Genomic DNA, 18,982 nt, shown 5'->3' on the forward strand with positions numbered 1-18,982 from the left:
ATGGAAGAAGCGGGTGTACTTTGAATTGATGAAGTCCGTCGAAGTCGATCTGTTGGTAACGAAATTCTTTTAAATATTTGGGATAGATTTTAAGTCGACAAATGTGCTAAAGGTGCACTAATACGGTAATAGTGTTCAAAATGAATGAAACATTTGTTTTCGTTGATTAACTGAAACAGAAAAACGGTAAATAGGGCCATAAGAGACTAGCTGATGATCATAATTTGCAGTGGAATATGCTGCACATCTGCAGTTCAGAACAAAGAAATAAAAGATGGCACCTAAAGTTTATGACGCCTTTTTATTTTTTAAAAGTATAAAAATAATATAAACACTTGAAGATAAGATAAACATATAAAGATGGACATGAACAAAGATGAGTATGAATATTGATGAATCTTGAACAATTTTTTGAGAAACTTATGCATTTTACAACAACGGAAAATCTTCTACGATTGAAATTAATTTTAGAAGATTCGTTGTGATGATTTTTCTGAGATTTTATGGCCGCAGGAAGGAATCATGTGTGGTGATGCCGCATCAGGATGTTGCTCAGAACCTGTGTGAGTATCGGATGCCTCCCCCGTAATTTGGCCTTTGGGTTCCGTATCTGCCACCGTAGTCCCTGGAGTAGTGTCCGTGGACGTCCACTCGTCCCCTGCCGTCGTTCGACTGCCACACGTTCCCCTCGCCCCTCGCCTCCACCCTCCTGCTCCCACCCTCGCCTCTGCTCACACCCACCTCCACACCACCACGGTCACCCGACTGACCTCCCTGGGGGGATGGTGCCCCCGGCTGGGTGCTCCTCCTCGAACGAATGCTTGGAGGAAGATTTGCTGATGCATCCAGTTCGGATGGTGGCTGAAAATTGACGATTTTGAATTTAGAGAGGCAAATTAAACCACTGTGCATGGAAAATGTAATTATAACACAAGAATTTAATGTTATAAAGCAGTGTATTTACATTTTTAGTTACTGGTGGTCCCTAAATTAATTTTAATGTATAAGGAATGTATCAACCTAAACTTGATTCAAATGCATCCTACAAATTTAGGAATGAGGTCTTTTAAAATTCAGCATGAGATAGAGTTCCGCCGATAAATTCTAGAGGCAGTAACATCGTCTTAATATACAAAGGAAAAAAATGGATGCATGTATAAATGTATGCATAGCATTGTAATACTGGCAGCGTAAGACATATTATCCTTTAAAGCAATTTATACGTTTAATTTTTCTGCATTAATTTAGATGTGCTTTTCATCCGTAGATTGATAAATTCCAAAATTTTTATGTACTAACCTCATTCCACAGCTCCTCCATTATTTCGTGATCTCCATCTTGAAGTGTCTCGTCGTCCACTGCTTCTGGAGTCAAAAGCAAGAGGGGAATCGGCTGAGGAAGCAATATTTTATCCTTTGGAATCAAGAGCAATGCACCTATCGGTCCCTCATGCGTCCTTGGGAATCCGGAGGCCACTACCAGCAGAGCCGCAGACAAAGCCAACAGAAACGTCTTCATTTCTTTCACGAATGAAGAACTCACAAGCAATCTGAAAGACCATTACACCGTCCAATTTATTGAAATATTTCTAGGTCGCATATTTAAGAGTTAACTTGTTTCTTTCGAAACAATTAAAATCGCCTTACATCAGCTATTTACAATATAAGGCCTTAATATTAATGCTACCCATTATATGGATTAACTATGTTTTGAAAGCAATTTTAAAAGTACAATCATTTTTCTTGCGCTAGGTTTAAAAGAATTTAGGGGAGAAAATGAAGGTAAATACGTTACATGGATCAAATTTTCAAGGACATAATCTATAAATACGCCATCAATCTTTCGTGAAGTCTATAATGTGTGAATTGCTGAATAATAATAATATGATTCCAAACACTGGCTCAATGAAAACACAGCAGTGAAGACAGTATGTCAATAAGGAAAATGCTGAAAGTGCCAATAATATTCCAGACTGTTAATCCAACGGGTGGTTTACGATGATATCAACAAGCTATAATAACTCACCAAGGTTAGGTACGCCAAAAATTACAATTTCTGTTGAATCGACGGAGATACTTGTTCTCAGCAAGGAGGGATGTTTTGCTAAGAATCTGTGCTGATGAGCGACTGATGCTCGAGATCTTCTCAACCCTATCTTTTATACGCTTCTTCGATGGATTCGGGAATTCCCCTCTCAATCACTGGCGCGGAGCGGTGGTTCCCCTACGGAGGGGGAAGAACGCATCCCCGGAACTGCTTTGTGAGGGCAGATGAGAAGTAACACAAGTTCGGTGCAGAAAGACTTAATCCGCGAACTGAATAAAATTCAAAGGAAGGCTGCGCGTTTCGTCAAAAACTGCTACGGGCGTACAGACAGTGTTACCCAGATGTTGAGCGAATTTGGCTGGGAGCCGTTGGAGACTCGGAGGCTGCGCGCTAGGCTTAGATTGCTTGAACAATTGACAATGGATATCTTTAAAAGCGACACAGATAACATAATATTAGAGCCACACTATATTTCCAGGTCCGATAGAAGCGATAAATTAAGAGAGATGTTTTGCCGAACGGATAGATATGGGAATTCAAACCATAAAGGACTTCAATAAACGCTAGTCCCAACCTCGTTAGAGTACTTGATTTTTTTTTGTAAACGGGTGGTGTCCTAACACCCCCTGCCACACGCCATTAGGCGGCTCGCGGGGTATTACGTAGATGTAGATGAAGAGCAGGCGTAGTGGAATGGCCGGGTAACGACTGTTTACGGTTCATGAAAGATCTTCTGTATTATCATAAACCGCATTCCCAAGGACGATTATTAACGAGAAAATCAGGTGATATCGGGAATGGCAGTCTGAAGAGTATAACTAATAATAATTAATTATACAACCTTTATTAGAAAAAGATTTGTACGAATTCCTTTCGACAGCGATAGCAGTCAAAATGTAATGAGGTGTGGCGAATAATATTGTTCCTACGGAAAAAATCCTTTAAAACTAATGAAACCTGACGTAAAATGTAGAAATGTACGATGCAAAATTGTCCCAACCGAAAATGAAATGTCAATTGCTAGAAAGAAATAACAATATATTAAGAACAAATGCTTGAAGTTAAAAACACAACTGGTATGACTAAAATATTTTTCTAAAAACTGACGCAGTGTAAATGCAACCTTTCACCTTCATTTGCAGTTACCATAAGTCCCGCTGATTGTCCAAATAATTATTCCGCTGCCGACATAATCCTCCCTTCCCTTGTAAATTTCCTTAAAGAATGTTTATTATATATACACTCCGCCTGATACGTAATATGTTTAATAAATTATATCTTTCTCTTCTTCCATTTCCGTAAATTATCTTCTGCCCACTTCTTATAAAACTTTTTCATTTTTATTTTTCCTTCCCAGCTTGTTCTTGTAGTCTTCCGCCTTTACATTTCAGAACCCTTAAGTCTGCTGCTTTTTCTTCTTTGCCTGCAGTCTAACTTTCACTTCCATACGGAAGTGTACTCAACATTATTTTCCAAAAAGACCTTTTCCGCCAAAAATTATCATTTTGTTGGTGTATTTTGAGTAAATATAATCTTTAAATAAATAGGAATAACATCTCCACAGAGTCAAACATTTTCTTGAGGGACCAAATGAAAAACTGGTAGGGATAATAGTTGTACTAAAATTGGGTGATTGAAAATGCACTATAATTGGCACATTAATTTCCAGTAATAGGAAGTTTTTTTGAAACATAAAGAGCTATGCGCCGACAATTCATGGGTATTGATGCAGCCATATAATTTTCTGCGTATGAATATAGTCCGCTTTACCTACCGTATCAAAAAGATGCTCATGAGGGCAAAAAGAAGATTTCTCTTCAAACAAAATAATTTTTACGAACAATACATAAAATATGGGTTTATCAAAATTGCTTTAATTATTTTAAATCATAGCGTCCATTTAATAATGTTTAATGGTCAAATTTTCAAACAAAGAGCTTGCATATCGAAACGTTGGCCTTCGAAACCTTTGCCTTCCAGCAAATCCGATAAGAATACTCGATTAATATTTATAAACTGCAATTTAAATGAAAACCATCGCTCTTGTCGATATCACCTTAATTTTATGACTTTTAAATGAAATTCATTTTGACCTTTAGTTGGGGAGGGTTCAACAATTGAATGATATTAAAAGAAAATACCGATTTCAATAAAATATAAGTACGTCAATCAGCTTTAGTAATCCAACACTCTCAACAAAATTCGATGGCAAATTGCATAACAACAAGTTGAAGTCAAACCATGTTAACGGATTGTGACCTATAGCCGTGGAAGAGATTACATGTGACAGATATATCGCTTTCATTTAAAATATAATATTTACGAACATTAATGGTATTATTATTACTATATAATTAAATATCATTTAATTATGATAGGAATATACTCCCGGCTTAGATTTCATACTCTACGCACTCATCTTATCTCTGGAAAATTTTCCGGACTGAATATTTTCCTGCTATGGGGGAAGAACCGTCCTCACTAGAGTACTACGAGTGGAATTTCCAAGTCTCACAGTTCGATGTGAGGGGTATAAAGGATTGAGCCAAGATCGAGTACGCATCATTCACTTGTTCCAGCATCCAAGCGTGGGATCAGTGACTTCCACTTCCGTACGGAGCAAGAAAATCGATCCGCAGCACTTAGAAGAATTGGATTGTATTCCCTAGTAAGGTAAGGACTTAATATTATATTTTGTATATACTAGATACTGTATTTACCCGTCCATTAATGTTTAAATTTTGGGTGCATTCCGAAGATATTTACCCCCATGTTTTCATGCGTTTATCATGAATATTTGTACTTGCAAAAATATACCCAATGCGAATGCAAAAATGCAAAAAATAACCTAAAAATGGCCAAAATTCAGCATTCATAGGTTTTCTTGCTTGTTATAATTTTTTAAAAATGCAGCGCAGAAAATAAAAATAACATATAGCTGTCGTTCAAGAAAAATAAGCATGAAATTGTTAACATGATTATGATCTCCATAGAAACCCAATTATTCACAATTGCAAATTGTGCACGTATGTTGGAATTCCGTGTCAAGAATTTGAAATTATCAGAAAATGATCTCCATATAATATAAAAGGTTTCAGACGGAAAGGAAGAAAGTATTTTAATCAAGGATTGATATTAAAGATTTGCTTTTCTTACACTCCAGCAATATTTACGAAAGTCAGGCACATTAATCAAATCGAATTATTCCCGAATAAGAGAAATTAATTTAACGTTATTCTCTTTTTCAGATTGTCGACTAGTTTTGAGATCGACAAAAAATATGAAGGCCCTTGTACTGGCGTTATCAGCGATCCTACTGGTCGGTGTGTCCGCACTACCAAGGATGCGTGATCTGGGCGAGTCATCAGTGGGGGCAGTGCTTTTAATTCCACGGCACGAGGCAATCCTTCCGGTGCGGTTCTCTGTCGCCCATTCTGATAGAGCACCTATGTATTTCATCATGCACACGAGAGTCGAGGAACAATCGAACGAGGTAAGTCCCCCAAACCCCATTAGTATATCATAGGCCCATGTTTATTTACTGCTGTTTTAATAGGCGGGATACTCTTTGCGAGAAGAGAGCGAATTTTATATGGAAAAACTTAGTACTAACTTGAATAAAGTATCAGTCGTGATGGCTTACTAAGTAAACGACCTATTACGTATGGAGCGAGAAAAATCCAGGTAATGATATCTGAGTGATGTAAGCATATGAAAAAACTATAGATATTAACACTTGATATAATTCAAGGAGGGAATTGATAAAAAATCTAGAGCTAAAGGTACTTCGGGAAGCAAGGTGTGAACCATCAGCTTCAATTAATTCGCACACGATAATAGATTTTTGTCATAAAAATATTTAATTTGAATGAATTAAAAACTACAAGTAAGCTTCAAGTGAAAGCTAAAAATAAATATCTGAGTGATAATATAATAACAAAACTAAATTTATGAACCTGGTTTATCATAAACTTGGAAGACCTACAATGAGGTGGTTCATGATATGTTCACTTCAGACAGGACGCCGCTTCTATCATTGCTTCGGAAAATTTGTTCAAGATTTGTTTATCATTAAAAAACTATCATAGTTGACAGGGATATGGCGGAAACTTCAACGGGTGGTTTACGAAGGAATATTCTCTAGTATACCCAAAAATAATTCTAAACGAAAAATCTTTTCACAAATATGACATAAGATTTAGCTCTTTTGGGGAAATTAAATCGATAGCTGACATTAAAAACCAAGCGCATAGCTACAATCTATCTTTACTGATTACTCACTTTCTCAGATATAAAAATAATAATAACATCTTTATTATCTAATTTTCAGCCACCATCCGAATTGGATCCATCAGGTGATGTTGCCCCTAGCATTCGATCAAGGAGGAGCACCCAGCCGGGGGCACCATCCCCCCAGGGAGGTGGTCAGTCGGGTGACCGTGGTGGTGTGGAGGTGGGTGTGAGCAGAGGTGAGGGTGGGAGCAGGAGGGTGGAGGCGAGGGGCGAGGGGAACGTGTGGCAGTCGAATGACGGCAGGGGACGAGTGGACGTCCACGGACACTACTCCAGGGACTACGGCGGCAGATACGGAACCCAAAGGCCACAATACGGAGGAGGCATCCGATACTCGCACAGGTTCTGAGCCACTACTTGCCACAGAGTGCTTCAACTGATGACTTTAGTCTAAATACTTCAAACATCTCATAAAAAGCTCATTTTTAAGGGACTTTTCATAAGTGATTTTATGCGTGAGCATTACTGAACTGTCGCAAAATCCTTGAGCGTCTCACCTAAAATGTTCAAGATTCATAAATGTTCCCATTGTTTTATTCATTATGTTCATGTTTCATTTTTTAGAGTAGATTTTTTAAAATTTTTAATTGAATAAAATTAATTTTTATAACAAACGGTATCATGCCCATTTCCTTACCATAAGAATGTGTCCAGAACGTATCACAATAATCCATTCTCCCTATGTACGAGTGTAAGAGACAATTGCGTTTTAAATAAATCGTTCTTCGGCTAATCTCAGAAGAGAATTATAGCAAACATTTTGATTTAGGCGAACCAGGTGGAGAAAATTGTAAGTCCTTCATTAAATTGGCTGCTGCATCTTATGCTCACTTGAAAATATGTTTATCGCTAATGAACGTTTTTGTTTCAAAAAGGGACATCAAAATGTTCATGATCGGTTTTAAAAACAACTATCATGTTAAAACAGCGAAGAAATGCTTAAATACTTCAACGGATACCACATTAGAGATTTTGGCGGATAATAAATGCCAAAATATAGACGAGGCATCAAATATTGACAAATGCACTGAGCCTGCAGCAGTATTGCCTAATCAGACCCCTACCTGCATCCAGAACACCAGTAAAAGCTCATTGACGCCGCCGAGACTTGAAACCTGTACCACGGGGTGTGCCAACTTACCATAACCACCTCACTAACTCAATCCCCTCGATTATATTATCAATGAAAAAGCAATACAAAGTCGGAAAACTGCAAGTTGTTGTCCGATCTTCCAACTCTCACTTGAACATTAAGCTTTTATTTATCATGTAATAGATTGATCATACAATATGACATAAAGTATAGCCACGTCATTTTTAAGTGCTGGTCGTGTATTCTAGATCTAAAATTCGCCTAATTAATGCAAATTAAATACATATGATGGTAGTTAGAAAAATAAATTTAAAAAGGTATCAATTTCTTTTCAGGCACGGTGTTGTTAATCAATTACAGGTTGAGATCGTCTTACATTGAAAGTTTTTAGGGCCCTTCTGAAGGTAGATCAGGATATTACGTATTGCCCCTATTGCGACCAGGGAGTCAGTTACGTAAATCATAAAGATCTCATAACTGCTTTGTTACGTCGTGGCTGCACAATAAATTGAGGGTCGACATCGGAAATATATGGTTTGCTATTGATGATCGCAAGTTAAGACCCATATGGCATTAACATAATTCATCCTTTGAATTCACATCATTTCCTATTGAATGAAAATATTAAATTGTCAAACCGTCCAATTATATCTTCCACTCCGTCAGAGAAAGAAAAATATCTAGAGGAAAAATGCGCCAATATCTAACATATAATTTCACATCTGAAAGCTGGAATGCCTACAAATAATAGACAATCAGTGCTGCCACCATAAGCATTGTATGGATAGTTGAGGGCAGAGCTCGGACTTTTCCTCAGAGTTTTACACAGCCAGAGTGGGAAGGCCATTTCCTTTCCTTGGGCCACAGGCAACTTCGAGGATTTTGCGTTTCAGGATTGTGAAGACTTCACTCTAATCTTCTATAAATGTCCAAAATACTTAGTATATGTCCAAGGTACTTTCATAAATTGAGGGTAAAATTATTTATTTTGAAATTATATCCACTTCAATCGGCTGGTGACCAAATGATTCTGAAAGTTAGATATCCATTTTATAGCCGATAAATCTGCAGTAGCCGCATTAAATATTTAAATAAGTATTATGTTTGAACGCAATTTTTTCCATTGATTAATGATAAAGTTTCTCGGTAAATAGGGCCTTGGGAGACTGCAGCTCTTGATTAAAAGCGTAGTCCGGAATATTCTTTCAGAGACCCCAGCGGGATGTCAAGAGGATGAAATTGATTAAATGAACAATCTGTATTCTATAAACAAAAACACATCAAATTTTGATCTCCAGTGGGCCATAGGGCTACTTTTAAAGAAGTTGCCGCCTTTAAGAGATTGTCGTTCTAAATGAAATTAAGATGAAGATGAAGGAAGGCATGAAAAAGGTTGACGGCATCGTACTTTATTCAAACGCGATGTGGTTAGGGGCTCTGACTGGGGCTATTTTGATCCAACCAACAATTGCACCCGCTGCGAAAATTCAGAGGTGGTGGAAAATATGCTCTTTCGGTTAGTCGCTTGAGTGATGGTTCGTTGACAGAAAGTCGAAATTGATAGAATATATAACTGCGTCATAAAGAGTGACAAAAGGCGCCGAAATTAATTATCAGGTGCTCAAGTAAATTTTTTACTCTACTGAATGGCGAAATAGCAATAAAATATAAACAGGTTGAGGTCAATTGATCGGCTACATACATTTTGAAATTTTGGTATTTAACGAAGGAAAATACTGCAATAATTCATCAGAAAATGCGATCATGTTTTATATGTCGCAGTAATGAGGTGTTAAAGTGTGACCAAAACAAGTGATCCAAAAATTCAGCCAAAACATAAGCATAAAGCGGTATATGACATTAGAGCACCAGCGGTCAGTCACATATCGGCCAAAAATATCTTTGTTCCTAACAACTCTTAAAGGAACATCAGAAGACCAACAATAAGATAGACATTTAGGGTAGCATACGTGGAAGAAATCACGGCCATAATAAATATTATATGGAACCTAAAATTTAACTATTTAGGCGACTGATGATCAGTTTTTCTATGGTGTCTTGGTAGTTGAGGAGAGGACAAAGTTATGCAAAATGGCACGTTGATCACCGGCTTTTGAGAAAGAATAAAAGATAAATGGAAAAAATAAAAGATAACACATAATGATTATGAAACTATTTTTTTATTATGTATAAAAAATAATATAAATTTCGAATATAAAAGGATGTTAATATAATGGAAATGAAAAACAGATGAGTAGGAATATTGATGAACCTTGAAAAAATTTATGAGGCACTAAAACATTTTGCGAAAACCCAATATCTTCTAGAAATGAAATTCATTCTAGAAGTACCCCGTAGTGATGTTCTTTCTGAGATGACTTCGTCGCAGGACCGAATCATGAGTGGTGATGCCGCATCAGGATGTTGCTCAGAACCTGCGTGAGTATCGGATGCCTCCTCCGTATTGTGGCCTTTGGGTTCCGTGTCTGCCGCCGTAGTCCCTGGAGTAGTGTCCGTGGACGTCCACTCGTCCCCTGCCGTCATTCGACTGCCACACGTTCCCCTCGCCCCTCGCCTCCACCCTCCTGCTCCCACCCTCGCCTCTGCTCACACCCACCTCCACACCACCACGATCACCCGACTGCTGCTGACCACCTCCCTGGGGGGATGGTGCCCCCGGCTGGGTGCTCCTCCTCGATCGAATACTTGAAGGAATATATGCTGAAGGATCCTGGTCGGATGGTGGCTGAAAATTGAGGATTTGGAATTTAAAGAGGCAGGTTAAACCGCTGTGTATGCTATCTAGGTAGGGATAATTAGAATAATAACAAAATAATTAAATATGAGTAAAGGAGAGTTTTTATATTCTTAGTGACTACTGGTTTGTAAATTAATTTGATTTTATAAGCCATGGTATGAACCTAAAGATCACTCAAAGTCGTACTGCAATTTACCAGATAACCCTCATTAAGTATTCCGCATGAAATTTCCGCCGATAAGTTTTCTCGAACCAGTGAATGCAAATTTAAAAATCAAATAAAATAAAATAATTGTCTATTTAAATGCATAAATGATGTTGTATATGGGGCAGCATTAGGTGCACTGTCTCCAAAAATCAATAAAACTGAGCCATAGGTAGTTAAAATGAAAGAACAACTGACTGGGTTATAAGGTGATGCAGGTTTGAAAAGCGGTCAAAACGAATTATATCTTCTTTGGGGAATGTTCACGAGAATGTTAATCCACTATTCAGTGGCTTTTAAATTGTACGCTGCCGGCTAGTTTGTGATTTTTAATTGATAAATGCAAAATAAGGCTTAAGTATTGCGGAACAAGAGACTGTATGTGTAATGATATGTTCACTGAACGTGTTACTCCATTTAGTCTTTAATGAAGAAATGAAAAGCATAAATAACATATTGAACGATCGTGTTACTCTCCCTTATCAGTTAATGCCTTAAATTTAATGTGTTAATTCGTCGATTGAAAAAGTAATGTATTTGGAGAAACGTACCTCATTCCACACCTCCTCCAATACCTCATGATCTTCATCGTGAGACGGCTCGTCGTCCACTGCCTCTGGAGTCGAACGCATAACAGAAATCGCCAGGGGAAGCAATAATTTATCTTTAGGAATCAAGATCAATGCACCCATCGGTCCCTCATGCGTCCTTGGGAATCCGGAGGCCACTACCAGCAGGGCCGCAGACAAAGCCAACAGAAACATCTTCATCTCTTTCACAAGACCTTGCAAGCAATCTGAAAGATCGTTACACCGTCCACTTTATTCAAATATAAGTTTGTCGCACATTTGAGAGTTAACTTGTTTATCTCAAAACAATTATAATCATATTGTGAGCTATTTTACGATTTAAGGTCTCAGTAATAATGCTCCAAATAATATGGATTAACTATCGTTTGAAAGCAATGTAAATGTTCAATCATTTTCTACTTGTTAACTATGAGGAAACATTTGCAAAATTTGAAAGTAAGCAATTCACATAACCCATATTAAACGAATATATTTAGTATTTTAGTCAACCCTTGTTTGTGAAGCCTATAAAGTGACAATTGCTTAATAATAATGACGTAATTCCAATGCATGGCTCAAATGAGGCGTAGAAGTGAAGGGTGAAGCCAGTACGGCTTTAATCATTGTGCCAGGAATATTTGAGACTGTTTGTCAACGTGTGGTTTACGACAAAATTAACCAGCTGTAATAACTCACCAAGGGAAGGAACGCCAACTCTTATAATTTCCGTTGAATCGACTGCGGAACTTGTCCTCGATAGGTAGGGGCGTTTAGCTAAGATGCTGTGCTGATCAGCGACTGATGCTCAAGATCTTCTCAACCCCATATTTTATACGCTTCTCAGCTGGCATTCGGGAATCCCACTCTCAGTAGCCGGCGCGGTGCGGTAGTTCCCCTTCTGAGAGGGAAGAACGTATCCGCGGAACTGCTTTGGGAGGCTATATGAGCGAGAGCAGTGGAATCGCCGGGGACATGTCCCCGGCCATCCCGGTCAGACGGAAAGGTGTATCATTGTAAACTGCATTCCCAAGAAAGCTTGTTCGTGAGATATTGAGGTGATCTCCGGAATAGTTTTTGGATAGAAATACTGAATTATGAAGACGTTATAGCTTGTATGCATTTGGTAAGCTACTGTTCATAGTTAATTACATTTGAAGTAGTTTTCTATTTCTTTCCACCCTGATTGTTCTTTTCATTTTTAGCCTTTCCTACAGTGCAGCTACCTGTTTTGTAATTCCACAGTCGAACTTTCACTTTCATATAGAAATGTTTACAGAATTAATTAAAAAAATAAAACTTTTACTCCTTGGTTTCCAAAAATATGCACTTTGGTGATGTAGTTTGACTGCAAATAATTTTTAAAATGAATTGGAGAAACAACTTCACGAAGGTCATTGATTTTATTTGGGAATAAATGAAAAAATAGAAGGGGTGGGATTGCAAAAATACGTTCTTCGCGATATATGGCTCTCCAGTAAAGGAAGTTTTTGAAATGCCACGGCTCTATCATGAGTAGTATCACGTCGAAACGTTGTCCTTCTAAACCTCCTCCAATTTGGGGAGGGTTCAGACAAGAAAAAACGTGGCATTCAATATTCGAATAATGCTAAAAGAAAATACAGATTTGATTAACGTATTAATCAAACGACTTTCGTGACCAACACCCTCAACAACATTCGATGAGAAATTGTGTAACCGTAAGGTCAAGTCAAATCATGTCAACGGATTGTGACCTAAAGTCGTGGGAGCAAATACGTATGATTGACGAATCTCTTTGATTGAAAAAACATTTACGACGTAATTATTTTTATATGCGCTTAAATGTCATTTAAGTATTGCGGTAATTTACTCTCTGATCACATTTCTTACGCAACGCACTTATCTCTGGAAAAAGTCCCGCGGATGGAATATTTCCTTTCTGTCGGGGAAGAACCGCTCTCACTACAGTACTGCTTCTAATCCTGTACGGAGAAAGAAAACAAGGTCCGTCCCACTTCAAAGAATAGGAGTATTTTCCCTAGTAAGGTAAGTTCTAAATAAATTAGCGTTTTCTGCCGTATTTACCAGCAATTTGATATAAAAGTAAATGATTTTGGCACATTCTGAGGATATTTATTTTCATAAATATCTTAAGAATATCTATCATATATTTTCTAAATTCATTTTTATAGTGAATATATGTTCTCGCAAACATATAAACAAGTGCTTCTACACATTCAAATATAAGCTGTCAAAAATTGTCAAAATTTAGCACTCATGGGTTTTATTAATAGAAATATTTTTTAACGACGGAATATCCAATAACAATTATTCCAAAGGTGTTATCTTTGGAGGAACAGATTTTTATTAATAGAAATATATTTTAACGACGGAATATCAAATAAAAATTATTCCAAAGGTGTTACCTTTGGAGTAACAGTTACATGGAAGTGTGGACCTGATAATGACCACCCGAGAAACCGGGGTCGTATATTTATTCTTCAACGTCGCTCTTTGTACGGGTATCATAAAAGTCAATGTCATGAATTGGAAATAATAATGAAGCACTTTCCAGATATTATGAAATACCCATGATTGTAACGAAGATTGCTTGTAGTATTTTTGAAAGCTGGTGCATTAATGATTTTCGAATAATTCAGATTAAATAAAATAATAAATGAAACGGAAATCTCTTTCAGATTGTCGGCTACTTAAATATGAAGGCCATTGTGCTGGCGTTATCAGCGATCCTCCTGGTTAGCGTATCCGCGCTGCCTAGGATACGTGACCTGTATGAGTCACCAGTGGGGGCAGTGCTTTTGATGCCTAGGCACGTGGCAATCCTTCCAGTACAGTCACCTATCGCCCAATCTGAAAGAACACCAAGAACACCAAATTTCATCATGCACACGGGAGGCGACGATTCAGCTCACGAAGAAAAATGGGACGAGGTAAGTTCCAATAACACAATAGTGACGCATAGGCCGATGTTTATTTGCTGCTATCGTAATACCCGGTATATTGATGATGAGGAAGAAGATAACTAGTGACGGGAGAAGCAGGAAAGAAATTATCAGCAGAATAGCCCAGGCGAAGAGAGCATTCCACCAAAAGAGAGACCTGCTTACAGCGGGAAACTTAAATATGGAAGTAAAGAAACAATTTATAAGAACCTACATCTGGAGTATGCTCCTATACGGAAGTGAGGCATGGACAATGACCGCAGCGGAGAAAGCAAGGATAGAGGTCTTTGAAATGTGGTGCTACAGAAGAATGATGAAGATCAAATGGATCGACCGAGTTAGTAAGGAGGAAGTCCTAAGAAGGGTAGGAGAGAAGAGAAGCCTCATGAAAACCTTAATAAGAAGACGGAACAACCTTATAGGCCATATCTTGAGACATGATGGCCTGATGAAGACAATCGTCGAAGGACAGATGGAAGGCAAGAATGGAAAAGGAAGACCTCGAACAAAATATATGGAACAAGTAAAGAGAGATGTGAAAGAGAAGAAATACGTAGGAGTGAAAAGATTAGCTGATAGGAGAACTGAGTGGAGAGCTGTGTCAAACCAATCCTAGGATTGTTGACCAGTGATGATGATTGATGATGAGACGAGAGCAGAATTTCTACGGAAAACAATTAGCTCTGACTTGAATTAGGTACCAGTCGTGACGAAATAAAAAGTAAAGCATCTAATGCATACAATGCGAGGTTGCTGTCTGAAGCATATGATAAAAATATTCATATCAACACTCGATGTAATTCAAGGAAAAAAAAACTATCGCTATAGGTAAATGGGATATGCAAGGGCAGGACTGTAGACTTTAACTAAACCGAAATCGATTCTATATTCTTGTCTTTTAAATATTTTATTGGAATGAATTAAGAGAGCTAATTCAAATAGCTAAAATTGGAAGTTGAAATAAAATATGTGAATGCTAATATAACTCTGAAACTAAAGCATTTTGAAGCTGGTTTTTCGGTTGACTTGAGAGAACATCATGGTTTATAGCGTGTCAACTTGTGTTGAGGTGCGCTAAGGGCGTTTCCGAATATTATTTCCAGATTTAATTAGAATTAAAATTCTGACTTGCATATTTACTCGAATATTGAGTAAATTTCATCGAGCGGTTTTAAGAGAAATAATTTCGAGTATCACCGAAATAACATGTCAGCAAATATAAAATTTCACCAATTTTACTAGAGAATAGGCTCTTTACGGCATATTAGATCGCTAAACAACGTATCATTATACAAGTGCATGGATATTTCCTAACTATCATGAATACCCTGAAACGTGCGAACAGGCCCGTGGAGACCGGTAGCGTTAAAAGAAAGAAAGACAAACCCCTTGAAATACAATTATAATTCATTAACAAAAAAGGGTTGGTCGTCAATGAATGCCCCCCGAATTGTGACTAAGATATAAAGAGCAGAAGAAAAATGCGGTGAGCTGGGGAGGGACCGTGGAACTAATTCGTTACAGACTATGTTTTATTCGGGAAAATATTTTATTAATAGCTATCAAGGAACTTCGAGTGAAAGTTAAAAATAAATACGCGGGTGCAAATATAAATCTGAAAATAAAATTTCGAAACTGGTTTTTCGATTGACTACGGTGACCATTATGGTTTGTAGGATATTTCCCTCGGGAGCAGATCATTTACCGTCGAACACTCGACGAAAGCATCACCAAAACAAAAATGCCGAATGCTCGCGCGACAACGTTTTATTTGTCTTTGGCCGATTTACCCCCAGGTATAATAGACCTTTATAGATCGGCTTTTTACCCGTTATTGTGGTGGAGGACTACACCACCCACCTAGGTGCTATATATACACCTTCAGAGAAACCTTCCTCATAGAAATGGAAATATTAATTATATATTTATTCTCTAATTTTCAGCCACCATCCAAATTGGACCCATCAGCAGATGTTGCCCCTAGCATCCGATCAAGGAGCACCCAGCCGGGGGCACCATCCCCCCAGGGTGGTCAGTCGGGTGACCGTGGTGGTGTGGAGGTGGGTGTGAGCAGAAGCGAGGGTGGGAGCAGGAGGGTGGAGGCGAGGGGCGAGGGGAACGCGCGGCAGTCGAATGACGGCAGGAGACGAGTGGGCGTCCACGGACACTACTCCAGGGGCTACGGCAGATACGGAACTCGGATGCCAAATTACGGAATAGGCATCCTAAACCGAGACGGTTTCCAACCGTGCTTCAGCTTCTTCTTCTAGACTTCAGTCTTCGTTCTTCAGTTCTTCGAGACTTCAGTCTAAATACTTCAAACATCTCATAAAAAGCTCATTTTTAACGGGTTTTTCCTAAGTGATTTTATAAGTGAGAATTACTGAACTGTCACAAATTCACATTCAAAATATTTAAGATTCATACATTTTGCTTGTATAATATTCTTTGCATTCATATTTTAACTATTAGAAGAGTAGACCTATATTTTTTTAAGTGTTACTTTAGTGAATTTTATTATGGATATAGCCATATCACATTTATTTTTGAGGAGGCATCCGATACACGCACAGGTTATGAGGCACCTCTTTTGCTTTTGTGCAGCCTTTACTGATTGCTGCTAGCAACCAGAAAACTACCCACACCGACAGAATTACTGTGTAATGGATATCACTTATAGAAGATTTGAGCTGTCGCAAAGTACCTCATAAGCGTTCAAGATTCATCAGTGTTCCTACTGATCTCTCAAACTGTTAATTTTTTCAACAAGAATTTATAACTGTATTTTATTCGTTATTTAAATAAAAAATCCTAAATATCTTTGCGCCTTCTTTTTATTTTTTTTTCTCCACCAATGGATGTGCTATATACCACTTTTCATATCTATCTCCTCCCTTCAACTACGAAGACACCATAAAATATTTGATTAACAGTTACCTTAAATGTCATAGCGAAAGATTCATGCAATATATATGATGGTAGTGTGGAAGTATTTCGACCCTACCCCAGGTACTACGGTGGAAGATACTGCACTAAAATTTCTAAATACAGGGGGGTATTTGCTACTTGCACAGGTACTGAGCCAGAGTCGATATTGAATTGGGTGATTCTTTCCTTCCTCTAAAAATATCTAATGGCTGGATGGATGAGGCAGATACTTTGTGGAGATCAACAATGAAAAATGAAGTGAAACACTTTGAAGTTTCCACATAAAAAATTATTAAACTACAGTCGGCACGTTTCGCTGCACTGCAGTATTATCAAGGCTGTCGACTGTAATTTAATAGAAGCGAAACATGTCTTTAGTTAGAAGCGAAACATGTAGTTTAGTAGAAGTTTGATGTGAATGCTAAAATCTTATCTCTTTTAAGTGCTATACTGCGACGACTAAAGTCCCTTCCTATATTAATTATATCACTTGTAATATGATTCGTTCACTCTATCAGCTGATATAATATACATTTTCTATTTCATAGGTTATTATCATGTTTAACACATAGTTCATTTGTGAAACATTCAGCAGAAGAAATTGCTAAAAAAGTTATTTTTTTAATTTTCTCAGTCTCATGACCATCGCTTTCTCATAAAATTATTTTTAATTACCAGAAGCATACAGAAACCCAAATTGATCTACATGGAATTTTTATGGTTCCTTAGGAGGAAAAATTGTAAGCCATACAATAAAATTACTGCAATATACACTTAGTTGATAGTAAATTTGTGTCATATTTATCCTTTTTTAAATTTTGTGCTGTTCACTGGCGTATCATTTGTTTAATATTAAATATCTTATATCGTATTATATTAAAAGTTTAACGTCAAGGCAATATATTACATCCTTATCAAAATGCACCTAAAACTCAAATATGAAAAGTTTGCTTCGGAAAGACACCACCGCTAGGGAAACTGTTATCTTTGCCACGGCAACAGACGCGGTTGTATCCGAAAGTAAAGAGTTTTAATAATAATTTATTTATTTTTTTAAATTTTAAATATAATTTTCTTTTTCTGGTTTTCCACGTATTTCCTATTTCACGCCGTACATTATTAAAGGTATAAAAAATACTATTGATAGTTTGAGGTGTGACTTGGTGAAATTGCTTCATATTAAACAAATAGCTCTGAATTTCACATGATTTCAATAACAACCAGTTTCGTCGCAGTGCGGAATCGTCATGTGCAAATACAGTATACAGGGAGAGTATGATCTTAAATATAAGCTGAGTCAGTAGGAGTTGTAACATAACATAAACAAGCCACCATATTGTTTTTATAAAATTTAAAACTTACAATGGTAGTAAGGGACGGGGGCATTGTTGTGAAGGAAAACGGGGAGTTGTGTATGGAGAGTTGAAGGAGGCAGACGTGTTTAAAGGAAGATTCGGGAGAGGGACTAAGAAAGGTGGCTGTGTAGCAGAGAAAGGAAGAGAAAGCAGAGAAGGGAAGGCGCCTACGAGAGGAGAAGAGAGCGGGAGGAGGAGAATACGGCGGAACTCAGGATACACGCGGGTGCAGTTCATGGCGGGGGTTCAGTGAATGGTGGTGGTAGATATAAATGGAATTGTGATATCACGGTGGCTTTTGATGTTGGTTTTATGCTCTAAGTTTCAAAATATAGAGTTTGTTTCGAATTGTATTGGAATTATTTGTTTATAAAGAAGAGAGGAGATTTTTTAAAAAGTTACAGAGTGGAAGTCTAAAATATGCCTTAAAGCTCAAAGCGCTTAAAAATCTCACGCGCTGCATGTATGGATACATTTGGCGGTAAATTTGATATATTTCCATCCGGCCGCGCGAACAGCGCTGAAATTCTCGGTAATTTCAATGTGAAGAACCTAACTGCTACGATGAGCATTATGAGCCTCGGTAAAATTACGATAGATAGCGATGACAGACTAGCATTCAGGTGAATATATTGGCAGTGATTCCCATGCAAATAAATGTGAATGTCACCACCGTTCACGCGGCGGCATTGTAGTATATCCCATCAATTCTGAATATTTAAAGTTTATGCAATAATTTGGTTTAAACTATCCCACTCAATGCACCGTCTATTTGTATTTTTTCCTCTTTTTT

At 37.7% G+C, this 18,982-nt stretch overlaps 3 protein-coding genes across 8 annotated transcripts; 2 read left to right on the forward strand and 1 right to left on the reverse strand.

Moving 5' to 3' along the window:
• Nucleotides 1-282: 282 nt before the first annotated feature.
• LOC124154126 lies at nt 283-11,816 on the reverse strand. 5 transcript variants are annotated; one of them, XM_046527660.1, is made up of 4 exons: nt 11,661-11,816; nt 10,947-11,207; nt 10,088-10,178; nt 283-770 (listed from the first exon to the last, which is right to left on the reverse strand). In XM_046527660.1, exons 2-4 carry the CDS (start codon nt 11,163-11,165, stop codon nt 553-555), a joined length of 528 nt encoding a protein of 175 aa, XP_046383616.1. In that variant the 5' UTR covers nt 11,166-11,207; nt 11,661-11,816; the 3' UTR covers nt 283-552. The 5 variants fall into 5 exon arrangements, with proteins under 5 accessions (XP_046383616.1, XP_046383612.1, XP_046383614.1 ...); XM_046527656.1 differs by having other exon boundaries at nt 10,947-11,191; nt 11,661-11,802; XM_046527658.1 differs by lacking the exon at nt 10,088-10,178 and having other exon boundaries at nt 283-861; nt 10,947-11,191; nt 11,661-11,804.
• Nucleotides 4,596-6,835, forward strand: LOC124154129. The gene is made up of 3 exons (XM_046527662.1): nt 4,596-4,719; nt 5,295-5,539; nt 6,377-6,835. The coding sequence occupies exons 2-3, from the start codon at nt 5,327-5,329 to the stop codon at nt 6,686-6,688; spliced, it is 525 nt and encodes a 174-aa protein (XP_046383618.1). The 5' UTR covers nt 4,596-4,719; nt 5,295-5,326; the 3' UTR covers nt 6,689-6,835.
• A 1,014-nt stretch (nt 11,817-12,830) lies between the features above and the next one.
• Nucleotides 12,831-16,726, forward strand: LOC124154125. Of its 2 annotated transcripts, none has more exons than XM_046527655.1 (3): nt 12,831-12,984; nt 13,643-13,894; nt 15,850-16,726. In XM_046527655.1, the coding sequence occupies exons 2-3, from the start codon at nt 13,661-13,663 to the stop codon at nt 16,174-16,176; spliced, it is 561 nt and encodes a 186-aa protein (XP_046383611.1). In that variant the 5' UTR covers nt 12,831-12,984; nt 13,643-13,660; the 3' UTR covers nt 16,177-16,726. The 2 variants fall into 2 exon arrangements, with proteins under 2 accessions (XP_046383611.1, XP_046383610.1); XM_046527654.1 differs by having other exon boundaries at nt 12,833-12,989.
• The last annotated feature ends 2,256 nt before the right edge of the window (nt 16,727-18,982 follow it).

Source organism: Ischnura elegans, chromosome 2 (genome assembly GCF_921293095.1).
Source record: "Ischnura elegans chromosome 2, ioIscEleg1.1, whole genome shotgun sequence".
In the NCBI taxonomy this organism is placed as follows: Eukaryota; Metazoa; Arthropoda; class Insecta; order Odonata; family Coenagrionidae; genus Ischnura; species Ischnura elegans.